Source organism: Camelus dromedarius, chromosome 24, assembly GCF_036321535.1.
Source record: "Camelus dromedarius isolate mCamDro1 chromosome 24, mCamDro1.pat, whole genome shotgun sequence".
Lineage (NCBI taxonomy): Eukaryota > Metazoa > Chordata > Mammalia > Artiodactyla > Camelidae > Camelus > Camelus dromedarius.
Genome location: NC_087459.1, coordinates 28,843,878 through 28,857,573, shown reverse-complemented (window position 1 = coordinate 28,857,573; position 13,696 = coordinate 28,843,878). Strand labels below are relative to the sequence as shown.

General features: G+C 56.1%; 1 protein-coding gene across 4 annotated transcripts; it reads right to left on the bottom strand.

Moving 5' to 3' along the window:
* Positions 1-402: 402 nt before the first annotated feature.
* Positions 403-13,369, bottom strand: TFR2 (transferrin receptor 2). 4 transcript variants are annotated; one of them, XM_064478651.1, is made up of 19 exons: positions 13,328-13,357; positions 12,131-12,203; positions 11,631-11,856; positions 11,363-11,549; positions 8,653-8,793; positions 8,457-8,568; positions 8,223-8,345; positions 7,711-7,827; positions 7,437-7,576; positions 6,922-7,085; positions 6,174-6,293; positions 5,682-5,764; positions 5,539-5,602; positions 5,382-5,449; positions 5,223-5,299; positions 5,049-5,133; positions 4,733-4,960; positions 4,235-4,375; positions 403-1,140 (listed from the first exon to the last, which is right to left on the bottom strand). In XM_064478651.1, the coding sequence occupies exons 2-19, from the start codon at positions 12,164-12,166 to the stop codon at positions 856-858; spliced, it is 2,397 nt and encodes a 798-aa protein (XP_064334721.1). In that variant the 5' UTR covers positions 12,167-12,203; positions 13,328-13,357; the 3' UTR covers positions 403-855. The 4 variants fall into 4 exon arrangements, with proteins under 4 accessions (XP_064334721.1, XP_031288459.2, XP_064334722.1 ...); XM_031432599.2 differs by having other exon boundaries at positions 11,631-11,883; positions 13,328-13,353; XM_064478652.1 differs by lacking the exon at positions 7,711-7,827 and having other exon boundaries at positions 11,631-11,883; positions 13,328-13,353.
* Positions 13,370-13,696: the final 327 nt, after the last annotated feature.

The following is a 13,696-nucleotide window of genomic DNA, read 5'->3' as shown; positions in this document are numbered from 1 at the left end:
TGGGTTATTTCCTTGTCTGAGGGTTCTGGCCCTTAAATAACAAATTAAAAACCACCAGGACAAGTTGAGAGACAGTGGAAGAAAGAAAAAAGCTTTGTTCTTGTTTTTGAACAAGAAACCCTGCATTTTTCATGTTGTACCAGGCCTTGCAAATTATGTAGCCATCCCTGGTCTCAGGAGAAGGTACAGAGCCAGCCTCCCACCCCATGGTGGTCTTTGGAGAAGGGCCCTCCTAATTTCCTCAGTTTCCTTAGGTCTTTAGGTAACAGGAACAGCTTTTTTTCCCTGTGGGGACAGCATTCTCACTTGCATCCTCTCTGGTCCCTTCTGCCCAACACTTCCCAAGGTCTTAAGGGAGGGATAACTGGGTGAGGTGAGGATGAGGAAGACACATAAAACTGCTTGTAAACAACAGGTGGCACAAGGTGGTTTATTGAGGTCCAAATCCCAGCCCTTCCCACCACAGGCTATGCGTTGATCAGGGGCTATGGTTCCAGCCATCTTTCCCACCAAGAAGGCTAGCCAGGTCCCAGGCCCTATGAAACCTTCCAAAGTGGTCTCTAGCTGGGTATTGGGGGAACCCCCCGATCCTGAAGAGGAAGGGGCTCTGATTGAGGGAGTGGAGCTGCTCTCTGATTATCTGACAGTATGACCATCCCACTGCTCACCGACATTCCAGGGCCAGGGGTGTGTGGGTGTCTGCGCTGGCGTCATCGCTGGGCCCCATGGAGGGACCATAAGGGCTAATAAGAAATGAGTCAGCAATGGGAGGTGCACGGGCATCTCCATCATCCAGAAATCACTCAAGGGAGAAGAGCAGGTACTCTCAGCAGGGGTCAGGGCCACGTGGGGGCCTCAAAAGTTGTTATCGATGTTCCAGACGTCCCCGCTCAGCGCGTTGGCTGCCCCTTGCAGCGTCCAGGTGAGCAGGGCCAGCTGGCGACGGAAGCGGCTCTCCTGGAAGCCCAGGCCCGGAACCACCTGGGATGAGACGGCCCCAAGGGCCCCGGAGCCGCCCGAGCGCAGCAGCCGCACGTGATCGAGCAGGGCGCCCAGCGTGTGGTCTCCGCGGCCCAGGAAGATGTGGCGGAACGGGGAGTCGGCCGGCGACACGTACTGGGACAGGAAGTAGAACTCCACCTGCGCCGAGAAGGGAATCAGGTAGGAGCGAAGGCCTGAAGGGCAATTCCAAATCAAGCTTGCCACCTCGTACGCGCTTAATAAATATTGTTGAAGTCTCTTAAGTCCCACCCCTCTTTGGCCATTCAATGAGTGGTTATTCGATGACGTCACCAGTAGCCGGGTAGGATGCGCCATCCCGCAGTGTTCTGGGTTGGATCCCTTTCCTCCCATCCTTTGAGCCTCCAAGCCTGCATCTAGGTCTCCCCAATCTTCGGTCCTCACCCATTCACTCCTGCCCAAATCCTCAAAGAATGGTCTATCGTTCTGCTGTCCCTTACCTCCCCACAAACCAATCATTCCTCCCAGCCTCTGCAAATGATCACAGCCTAGAATCAAAGGTCAAGGGGACAGGCCAGTCCTAATGAAGTGCGTGAATCTGGGTCTTCACCCCCTTAACTCAGAAGCTGTTCATCCTTCCTGAGATGGCCTTGCTCTTAGCCCAGTTCTCCCATCTTTCTGCCAGCCTCTCTGGTTCCTTCTGCTCCCAACTGTGGGCAGGCCCAAGGTTCCACCTCCACCTTCTGCTCTCCTCATTACATACAATCCAATGGTTTTCAACCCTGGCTGCACATTAGAATCACTTGACAAAGTTTTTCAAGTTAGCATTGCATAGGTGCCACCCCAGCAGAATCAGTATCTCTGGGAGTGCTTTCACACACTCTTAACCTTTTAAGACCTCCATCTTTCATTCAAAGAGCTCACCCATGACCTTGGCTTCAACCAAGACCTTATGGGGACAGTTACCAAGTCTGCTTGACAAATCATCCCCTGGAATCCTGTCCCTGAGCCTATTGGACCTCCAGCTGGAGTAGGGGGCACCCAGCCACAGCCTCACACACATGTGGGCACCAATTTCTTCCAAAACCTAACCCTTGCACTCACATTCCCTCATGAGTACCATGGTGTACCCCAGGTGCCAGGTTCTCAACCTCAAAAGTGAGTAAGAGTAGGGTGAACATAGGGTCAGAATTTGGTTTCCAATTTCTCTGTAAGATCAGACTGACTGGTTTCTAATTCTGGCTTGACTACTTTCTGTGTGATTTTTGGATAAGTTACTTAGCCTCTCTGAGCCTCAATTTCTGTGTACAATACTAGCAAACTCACAGGATTTGGAGGAGTCCTATGGGAGAAAATTATGTAAAGCCCTAGCACACGGTAGCCCTCAATAGAAGGCAGCTGCTATTACTATTCTCCTCCTTTTCTCTCAGTACCTAGTCTGTCCATTTTTCTTTCCAAATGTCTCACATCAGTCTGGTCCCCTCACCCAGAGCTCAGCTGTCACTAACTTCATTCCCTCTTAAGGCTGTTTACACTCTGGCCAAGTCCTTCCTAAAACTCCGCTTGGCCCACATCACCTCCCTGCTCAAAAACCTTCCTAATTGCCTTGATGACCAGACCCTAAAAACATGAACTTCTTATCCTGGCATTCAAGCTCCCTGTAGTTGATCCCTTACCCACTCCCCTCTGCTCCTCCACAGGGCTTCTTTTCTGGCTCTGCTGGTCCACACCCTGCTCCCAAGGAGAACCAGGCCTATTTCTCTGCCACACCCTTATTCTTGGTCTCTCCACCCTGAAACATCCTCTTTTTGCACCAACCCCCATTCTGTCTGTTCTTCAAGACTCACATCATAGTCTAAAGCAGGGGTCAGCAAACATTTTCTGCAAAAAGCTAGCTAGTAACTATTTTAGGCTTTGCAGGCCAGACTATATTTCTGTTGCAACCACTCAACTCTGCTGCTGTAGCACAAAAGCAGCCACACACAATGGGAAAACCGATGAACGTGGCTGTGTTGCAATAAAACTTTATTTACGAAAACATGTGGCTGGCCAAATTTGGCCTGTGGGCTATAGTTTACCAACCCCTGCTCTAGATCCACAAAGTTCACTGTGTCTGGCCTAGCCCTGTGTTTCAGGTTCTGAAGCCCTTCATCTTTTATTCTCCAGCCCTGAGTCTGAATCATGTCCCTTACACAGAGATGCCCTTTATCCCTTGGGGGGCACATGGTAACTTCAGAGGTAGGGCGAGGGGATGTCTTTTTGTGTTTCTAGAGTCTGGCACAGCAGGGGTTAAAGTAAGATCCGTGAATGAGAATGAACCATGCCCAATCCAGGAGAAAGGAGCCAGGACAAAAGAGCAAAAGCAGTGGGTTTGTGAACAGAAAGAGAGTATGAGTGATACCAAGGGAAACAGGCAGGGACACAACAGGCACAAGGGAGGGGGGAGAAAGAACAAGACCTCGTAAGGGCCAGACATATTATCCCCAAACCGTGCCCTGTGGGTTCCCTGCTCACCCCACACTCACTGAGGATGGCCTTACTTATCATTTTGCCCTATAGACTTTTTCCCACGTCCACAGTCCCTACCCACACATTTCCAGAGATCAAAAGGTTGCAGGTTTGGGCTCTTGGGGTGAGGAAATGGAAGGAAGAGGAAGCACTGGAACTGGAGATGCGGTGCAGACCGCAAAGCAGTCAAAGCTAAGCAGGAGGGATCGGCAAGGGAGTAAAACCTTGTATAACTTTCACACGACACCTCCTCCAGGCAGCCTTTCTGGATTTCATCCATCTCACCAGAAGGAACAGAGCTCTCTACTCTGAATTTCTTAAGCCTTTGCACCTCCCGGGTGCATATCGCTGTGCCTTAAGACTGTGGACCACCGTGGACATGCTTTTTCTCTCCAGAGGTGTGAGGCCGCAGTGGGGAAGTGGAAGGGGTGCTGTTGTCTCAGTTCTGCCACGCGTTGGCCAGGCGACTGTTGCCAAGGGGCTAACCCTCCCTGTCTGACCACTTTGCAGGCCTGCCTCAGTGGTCACTCCAGGCCGGTGGGTCTGTGAGCAAAGCACTATGCATCCAGGACTGGGTGCGCCCCAGGACAGGGACAGTGAAAGCGAGGGGAGGGGAGGGGATGGGAGCGCAGCGCACAGGCGCACGGCGGGGAAGAGGGGCCCCACGCCGCCGGAAGAGGGCGGGGCGGCGCGGACTGCCAGCGGCCAGGCGGTGGCGGGGGTGGGGGGTGGCGGCGGGTGGTGCGGCGGCCGGGCGGGGCCTCACCCGCATGATGCGCACGTTGTACATGCGCGTCAGCCTCTCGTCGCTCTCTTCCGAGCTGTAGATCTCCTTCCGCAGCTTCTCTGCAGCCCGGATGTAGTCCCCCCGCGCAGAGTACACCCACTGGAGGGTCAGCCCGCGAGCCTGAGGGCGGAGGCGCGGGCTGGGGCCGGCGGCAGGGCCAGGACCCCGGCCTGGTGGTGGTGGGGAGGTGGGGAGTCCAGGTGCTAGGAGACGGGGCTGGGACCTCGGGCCTGACAGAAGTGGAGAAGTATAGGGGTACAGAATACTGGGGGCAGAATGAAGGGAGAGAGACCTGTGCGGTTGGGCGGGTACCAGCTGGGTCCTAGGGGCTTAGGTGACTGGAGCAGGGGTAAAGGGGCCAGGTTGCCAGAGGGGACCAAAACAAGGGGGAAAGGGGCCAGATCCCCTAGGCAGCACTTTAAGGGGATATAGCGCCCCCCACCGCCAGAAGCCGGGAGCGGGGTTAGCATCTTGGACCTTGAGGTCCCCAGAGAACTCGTTGAGGCTGCCGATGTGCCTGAGGACCACGTCCCCGTAGCGGCCGAAGTCGAGGGGCAGCAGGTGATCGTGGCTGAGCCGGATGAGGAGCTGCCCCGCGAGCTGGGCCACAGCTTGGGCCACGGCCGGCAGGCGGCCCCGCAGTACCCTGTGAAGATTCTCGTAGGTGTCCTCCTTAGTGTGCAGGAACGGGTACGCCGGGCCATCCTGCTGGAACAGGGCAGGAGCTGGGTCGCAGGCACGGTGTGGACAGGCCCAGGGACTGCTGCTTTGGGGCAGGGCCCGTAAGTCTCACCTCCGTGAAGGAGAACTCAACGGCAGGGACCCCCGCAAAGGCCGTGAAGGAATAGGCACTGCTGTCCATGGGCAGCGGCCGGATCCTGGGGATGGGCAGGTTGGAGTGCTGTGTGGATTCAGGCTCCCTCCATATTCCACCCCCTCCCCCAGCTCTCCTCCCTCCCCTCCTTACACCTCAGCTTCCCAGCTGTGATTGTTGAACACCACCTGCTCATAGAGGGTCTGCCCACTGCGGTTAGGAGAGTCCACCTGGGGGCAGGGAGGAGGGCACTAGTCAGGCGCTGGCGGCCGCCACCTTCCCTTCATCCCCTGCTGCTGGCCCGGCTCTTGCCTGCTTCAGGATGTTCTCAATGAGGCTAATCAGAAGGGGGCTGGTCTTGGCATGGAACTTGTCATCCCCTGCAGAGAGGGATGCCAGGCTCAAGGCTTGGCCCAGAGGCCAGGGATGCACCTGTGTGGGCTCAGGCGGTGGCACTGCCCCCACTCACCCAGCACTGCATTGTCCAGGCTCACATAGACTACGGCTTTGAGGTGCAGCACACTGAGGTAGCCCTGTGGGTGAGGGGTGTGGAGTATGAAATCCACCCGCCTCTCCCCACCGCCTGACTACCTGCCCAGGACCCCAGGTTACCTCCAGCCACTCTGTGGACCCCACACTCCCAAAGTCACCACCATCCCAGCTGATGAAGAGAAGACTTCTGCGGGGCCGGAAGCCTGGGGGCAGCAGGGGGAGGGAGGGTGGGCTCAGCTGGGGGCCACAGACCCCCCTCTTTGTCTTCTCTGTTCAGGTCCCCTGGGGTCTCTCCTTCCCTCCCATCAAGCACCCATCCCAGCCCATCTCACCTGGGTCTGCCCTGACTCAGCTGTATCAGCGATGGGGGTTGCTTACACAGGGAGGGAATCTCCTGCTTAATCTTCACTCACACGTGGATTATTAGTACTTTCGTGTTTAGATTTGGAAATGGAGATGAAGTGGCCATGCAGCCAGGACGTGGAAGAGCCAGGTTTGGAGTCCAGGTCCAAGAGGCCATCCTCCAACCTGTGCTCCTAACTGCCCCTCTGCCCTGTCCTGGCTCAGGCCACAGCCCCAGCTGCCCCGCCCAGGCCCAGGCCCTGACCTTACCATTGCTCACCATGGAGGAAAAGGTCCGCACCAGCTCCAGCAGTATGGCGGTCCCCACGGCGGACTTGGCTGCTCCTGGGCCCCATGCGTCCCTCTGGGCCCCGATGACAACGTAGTGATCTGGGGGAGGGGATATTGGGGACCCACTTCTTACAGGGGCAGAACCCAGAAGCTTCTCCAACCCTGGGGAGGGTCCATTTCCCCAGGGCCCTCACATCTCTGCAGCCCCAACCCTGCCATCCCTGCTGTCCCTAAAGAGAGTGCCTCTTCACCCCTTGGCCTTTCCTGGGTGGCCTGCTCCTTCATCGTGGTGCCTGGGGCTGGAGTGTTTTAACAGGTTTTCCCCTTTTAAATCTCTAACCTTTCCCGACTCACACTCCCATCGTCAGTACCCTCATCACAGGCCTCCCCATGCCTCACCTTCAGTGCTTATAGGTTCTTTGGCTCAAGAACCCACTTTGATTCCCCACTGTTATCCCCATCAAGTTATGCTTGAAAGGCTCATCTGTTTAATCTGACCTCCCATTCATGCTATCACATCACCCACCTTATGCTCACTCACCTCTGCTGCTAGCAAACTCACATCTGCACAGAACTGCCCATTCTGTCTTTGGATAGCTTTGACCCTGAGGTCTCCTCACTGCCACTCCCCTCAGTCCCAGCCCAGCCCCAACTTGCCAGTCTCCCTCCGTGCTAACCCCAGTTCCCCTCCTGCAGGTTGTGGGTGATGCTGGCCAAGCAAGCACACCTGGCTCTGAGCGGCCCTCGATGCAGCCAAAGATGTTGCTGATGGGGGTGGAGGCCCTGTGGTTGTTGACCCCCAGGTGCAGGCCCGGCCCAGGGCCCAGACGATAAGGGGAGACTGGGAGGTGCCCCTGCCATTCTTGGGGGGCCACAGGGCCTTCAAGCTTCCTGGAGAGGGGTGGGGCAGAAAGAGTTGGAAACGGCAGAAAAGCCTAGGCTATAAAAGAGCCCAAAGCCCCCTCTTCTCTCTTTCTCCCCCTCCCAGCCTCTGACTCCATCTCACTGCATCTGTACCCAGTGCAGCCAGGGTTGCTTTGGACAGTTGCTCAGGTTGTGTCCTGCTCAAGGGTGCCCAGAAGCGGTGGGTGTGATATCCAGCTGGAGCTCCACTCACCAAACAAGAGGCTGGGCCCACCCAGAAAAGCCATGTTGTTCTAGTTCACCCAAAGGCACCTTTTGGGCTAGCAGCAGCCTACCTCTCCCAGCCTGCTCCCTTCCTGGTCCCCACATGCCCCTCACCTCAGTAGAAGGGAGGCAATGTCCGCACTGATGGGCTGGGCTGGGATGCTAGGGAGGCCTGAGGACTGGACTGGAGGGAACTGGGTTTGATTGAAGGAAGGGAAGCCAGGTGTGTAGGGGTCCCCCGTTCCCAGATGCACCTGTCAGGAGAGAGGTGCCCACCACAATGAATCTGTGAGCTGGGCTCCCAGGAATAGTGTGCCAGCCTCATCCTAGGTGAGGAGGCGCAGCCCTGGGATCCCAGGAAGGCACTGCTGGCTCCCCCCGGACTCACATGTCCATACACAGCCCGGTGGCTGGACAGGCTGATCTTGTGTGGGCCCTGGGAGAAGTCTGCTGGGTCCGGGTATATGAGCACTCCTCGGGCCCCAAAATCCTGGGCACTGGCCACCTGGGTAAGGGAGGTAGCTAAAGGAGTCCTTCTCCCAGAGAAAAATGGGTTTGCAAAGGCAGGAGGAGCAACTAAAAGTGGAATGGCATGGCTTCTAATCTGAAGTTGTGGGTCCACAGAGAGGCTGGGGGTACCCCCTGGACCTCATCTTCCACCCTCCCGCAGTGCCTTGGCAGCCCTCAAACCCCACTGTCCTCCACTTTCCCTTGTGCTTCTGTTCCCCACCGCAACCTCCTGTTTTGTTCCCCGCCAACACTTTCTTATGACCCATTTGGTTCTTTCTTTTCTCTCTCTGATGGCCTTCTAGAGGCTTCCAATTTGCCCTCATCCGATCCTCGGGCTCCCCAGCCCGCACCCTCCCCGCTCCGCCCCACCCCGCATCCGGGGACCCTCACCTTCTGGGCAAAATTGATCATTCCCAAGCGCACCAGCAGGAGGCGCCCCGTTGGCTCCACGCCCCGGGCCCGCAGGTCCTGCAGGTCCTCGGACCGCCCGTAGTGGGCGTACACCAGCTCTCCCTAGGGAGGGGCGGATGAGGGGGACCATGAGGCGCGATCCCCGCGTTCCTCCTTCTCCACCAAGGAAGGGGCTCGCTGCCCGGTTCTGGGGGCGGGGCAGGAGGTGCTCACCGTGGCGTTGCCAGTGGCGCTGTAGGGGCAGTAGACGTCAGGGTCCTCCAGCGGCAGCTGCTCCTCGGGCCTCCCGGAAGCATTGACCCAGTGCAGGGTATTGGGGTGATCACTGAGGAGCGGGCGTGGTGAGCGCCCACTGCCAGGCTACCCCCGCCACCAAGTGCCGCGCCCCACCCCCAACCCTAGCACTCACGGGTCCGGGAACTGCAGCCCCACGTAGTGCGTGTCCATCCACACGTGGTCCAGCTGCTGGTGCAAGAGTGCCTCGCGGATGTCCTGAGCCAAAGCTGCCATCCCAGCAGAACCAGCCATCCTTTGCCGAAGGCTAGTTTGCCTGCGCAAGGAGAGGTGGAATTGGGGTGCAAAAGGAGAGGGGGGCTGGGACTTCTGGGCGCCTGGAGGAGAAGGAGGGAGGCCGGAGGTGTGGGGTCACCCTGGCCCAGGGCGGTGAGGGGCTCCTAAGTCTCTCTTGCCATCACCGCCCATCCCATCACTACCAGGGTTGTGCCAGAGGGTCTCCAGATCCTTCTGCTTAAACCTCAGTTTCTGATAGCCGGGGTCCTACCCACCTCCCCTCAAGTTCTTCCCAGCTCAGGCCAAACTCACCCATCTATCTACTGTCTCTTCCACATGTTCACACATTGGCCTGTGCTTTGCTCCAGGCATAAAAACATCTTTCTACAAAAGGGCTATCTGGGCAGAGGTGAGGAGACCTCCATCTCTCTCCTCCTCCAGCTGGGCCTCATGGAGACACCTTATATCAAGGTTCCCCGTGGAATCTGGAGTCACGGATGACTTGTCTCATTAGAGACCTCACCCTGTCTTCTTCCATAGCTACCACCTAACTAGGCAGCCTATTGTCATCTGAGCTCTCCCTGATCTTCCATCGCACCTCTGCCAGGACAGTCCCCACCCCTGGCATGGCCTCTCTGTCAACTGGCTCCACCTGTTCTCTTTCCATGGCAAGCAAACTCAACTCCTTCCTTCTCAGCACCATCACTGAAGACCCCTTCTACTTTTTGCCTTGGCAGAAACCCGGCTGTCCCTTGGGAGGCCAGGTCTCCTTCAGGACACTTGAAAAAGGCAGCTCAGGTGCTCATATCACCCAGGTCTGGAGAGGAGGTGTGCTCCTGGCTCCACTGTTCACATTTCTGACTGTTTCTCCACAGGTGAAACTCTCTTCCTTTGAAGCCCATGCCATCCAACGGTTCCCCCCTCTGTTCCTCCTCTCTGGTGTTATCTTCTAGCCAATTGGTCACTTATCCACTTTCATGGAGGACTTTGGTATCTGGTCACCCACTTTCTTGGCCATATCCTGGATCTTGTCATTACCCAGAATTCTCTCTCTGGAATATTGATCCAATTTACTGAACATCTACTAAGTGCCAGGCACTATGGTAGGTGCTGGAGACTCCTAGATTAATAGGACACAGTTTATCAGATCAATCTTAAAAGTTTTAAAATCCCACTCACTGGCTAGAGCTTTTCAGGTTCCAGCTCACTCCCTTAGCCTCACTATACCTGTTCTTCAACCCCATCAAGCAATCCAGACTGTCCAATTTCTCCATGTCTATCAGCTCCTCCCTGGTTTCCCTTACTCCCCATCCAGCCTAGACTCTTGCATCACCTCACTGTCTGCTCCCCTCTCACTGCTTCCCTCTGGCCTCCCTGCCCTTCGATGGCATCCACAGTGCCACACCCCACCTCTAAACCTGTCAAACTGTCCATCTGCTCAGCCTGTACCCAGACTACCAAGTGTGCCTCAAGAAAAGAAGAAGAAGAAGAAAAAAAACCCTGCATGTTGTTGATGCCACAGATTTAAAGTCTTCTAGAAAAACAGATCCAGCAGTGTATCAATGAGTAATAATACACCTTGGTCAAGTTTATGTTGATCTCATGAAGACAAGGAGATCTAATAATACAAATGATTACATAAACAATTAAAGAAAAATCATCTGATCATCTCAATACATTCTGGAAAAATATTTGAAAAAAATTTTTTGATCCCTGTTCCTCCTTTCCCGATCATTAAAAAAAAAAAAAAAAAAAAAAAAAAAAAAAAAAAAAGCCTAGGTAAGCTAGGAATAGAGGAAAATGTCCTTAATTCGCTTTTAAAAAGCTATCTGGATTCTGCAGGAAAGTTCATACTCAATGACAGAGTATTATAAAAACATTCCTATGAAAGTTAAGAAATAAGCAAGGTATCTATTGTCAGCATTACCTAAATTCATGTCCTCTCCCATGCAATAAGAAATGAAAAAGAAATAAAAGGTATAAGCACTGGGAAAGAAGCTATGCATCTGTCACTATCTATAGATATGATTTTCTACTTAGGAAAATCAAGGGGAATCCACTAAAAAAATAAATTCCTCACCTCTTCTCTGGCCCTACCCCCACAGCTCCTTCTCAGTAGGAAAAAGTGACCTCAGCAGGACAAAAGAAACTCTAGCCTGCTTGTATGGACTGGCATCCCTCATAATGTAAATGAGGAGATCCCCACAAATGCATTTGCTTCTTTTTCTAATTCCCTAAAACTCCCCCTTCTCAGAGGCCCCCAGAGCGCCCTGCTGCCAAAGGTCAAAATCCAAGCTCGTTGATGTAGCATTCAAGACTTTTCTGAGTCCATCCTACCTCATATCTGGAGGCTGGACCCCTCTGTGCTTTTTTTGTCACTCCCTCAGCTCCCAGATGTGTCCTCTGCAGTCTCATCTCTGGAACTGCCCTCCCTCCTCTCTGTGCCAGATGCCTGCCATCCTTCCCAGGACCACTGGAGGGGGGCCAGGGAGGCAGGTGGAAGGGCTCAGAAGGGGACCCCGACACCCGGAGGAAGGAGTCCCAGAAAGGGCCTCAGATGAGCAGATGATGGTTTTTGAGGGCCAGGGAGGGGGCAGGCTGATCCTTACCTGATGATGTCCTCCAGATGCCCCTCCCCCAGGAGCTGCAGGAACATGGCCTGGAGGTCACTCCAGTACAATGTGCCCTGGTGGGAGTCCGCTCCCAGCTCATGGTTCAAGTCCTCACTGACCACCAACACGTCGTCCCCGCATGCCTGGCAGGACCCTCGGAAGGCCACGTAGCCCAGGAGGAAGGCTGGTGGGTGGCAAGTGGAAATTCCCCTTGTGCCCATCTCTGGACCCCAGATATCTCCCCAAGCCCAGACCCTCCACTCACCCCCAGTGAAGATCAGAAGGGCTATCAGGACCAGGTAGGGGGCGGCTCTTCGTCCTGCTACTGCCCAGAATCCGAGGTTTTGCCGAGCTGGTCGAGAGCCCAGGGGCTCGGGGCCTCTCAGCTCCATGGGGCAGAAGTGGGCTGATGGCTCCACCCCCTCCTCCCTGTCTTCCTCTTCCTCCTCCAGGCGCCCCTGCTGGGTGCCCTCCACTCGCTTGTAGATGGTCTGAGAGGGTCGTGAGGACAACCTTTGCTGTGAGGGGCGTGGTGGGCATGAGACTGGGGAAGGAAGCCTGGGGGATGGGAAGGAATCTGGCAATAACAAGGTCAGTGACTTTTGGGGTGCCATGAACCCAAGGCCGGAGAGAGGGTCCCTGAGAGGCAGGCTGGAGGGGAGAGTTGGAGGTGGAAAGGGGAGAGGCCAGCCTTAGGGTTTGGGAGGGGGCTTAGAACCTGGAGAGAAGGCTAAGGGTCTCCCAGCCGCCCTTGGTCTTTCTTACCGCTCTCCTCCGGAGTAGACCCCAAAGCCGCTCCATGCTCGTCCCCCCTCCTGAGCCCTGCAGGCTGTCTCCCCTACAGTGATAAACCGTTTGTGGGAGCCCTGAGAGGCCCCTTATCAGCCCTGGCAGGCAGCCTGAGCCCAGGCCCTTCCTCACCTCCTCCCTCCCAGGGTGGGGGCACAGTCCTGGCTTCAGTACAGCCTTCCAGACGTGGCCCCCCAGCCCAGGCTAGAGGACGAGGGACTGTGCCTCCCTGCCAATCCCTCCACGGTCCCACTCCTGCCCCCTTCCTGCAAAACAATCAATTTTTTGACCTTGGGGCAGACTTTGGCCTCTAGTTCCCGACAATGGTGGGGGAGGAGGGCTCATGGCTGATCAGGGCAGAGATATGGATGCCCCCTCCCTCCTCCTGCTTCCTCCCCTCCCGGGGCCCTTGGGGACCCGTTCCTAAGCGCTCCACTATGAACATCTCTGCCCCTTCCTCATCTGGCTTGCAGGATCCCCAGTACCCAAGCCCTGTAAAATGTTAGCTCTTCCCTCTCTGGACTCCAGGCCCTGTGCAGTTTCTAGCTGAAGGGGCCACAGTAGTGTGGCCTGGAGTTTGGTCTGGCCATGTGGGTGTCTGTCCTATTGGAATCTGGCTGAAAAGGGGGTCCAGGCTCCTGCTGGCTGCTGGGAAGGGAAGTTCATGGGTGGGAGGGAGCACATGGTCAGGCAGGGTCAATGAGTACTCCAGGAAGGGGGTCCTGCCTGGAGTCAGGGATCTCTGTAGGTCAGGGCCCACCAGCCATGGGTGGAAAGAGTCCTGGCCAAGGCGTGGGCAGAGCTGGGTAACGCTGGACAAGTCATGGTCCTCTCTGAGCACCTGTGCCTCTTTGGTGACCAAAGGACTTGGACCAATGGGTTTCTACTTCTTTGGGGTCTGGGGACCTCAGAACACATCACAGGCACAAACTGCTAAGTTTTACGTACAATTTCAGGCAGGGAGCGCAGGTCCCTAAGCCCCTTGGAAGACCCTAGGGCAAGTGGCTCTAGAATAGAAGGGTTCAAGGGCCGGGTGTCGGGTCTCCCTGGCAAACCTCGGTTCCTACCCAAGTTGGGAGAGAAGTTCTGAGTTGCCGGGGCACCAGTGCCCTAGTTCCCTCCCTACTTTGTCACTGCCTAGCCCTGGGAAAAGACAGCGCAGTCCCGGCTCACCTGAGCTGTGGGTCCGGGGGTGCTTAGGTGCGGCCTCGCCGAAGCCCGAGGCCCCGCCCACGCCAGATCCCAACTCCAGCCCCGCGCAGGCCCCGCCTCTAAGGCTGGCCTTCAGCTCCGTCCAGTCCCAGCTGCCCCATCCTCCCTCCCGCACTCATATCCCGCCCCAGCTCGGTTCCTCGCAAGGGGCCTTATTGAACGGCTCTACCCGTTCGCGCTGCCCGATCCTCCCTTTGAAACCTGAGGCAACCGTGGCTCCTGCGGCTCTGTCCCAGCCCGCAGACCTTGCCCTGGCGTCCACCGGGCGATTCCGAATGGATGTAGGTGTGATCCTCCCTTCTCTTCCCTCCAGAGCCCTGCCCCAACTGC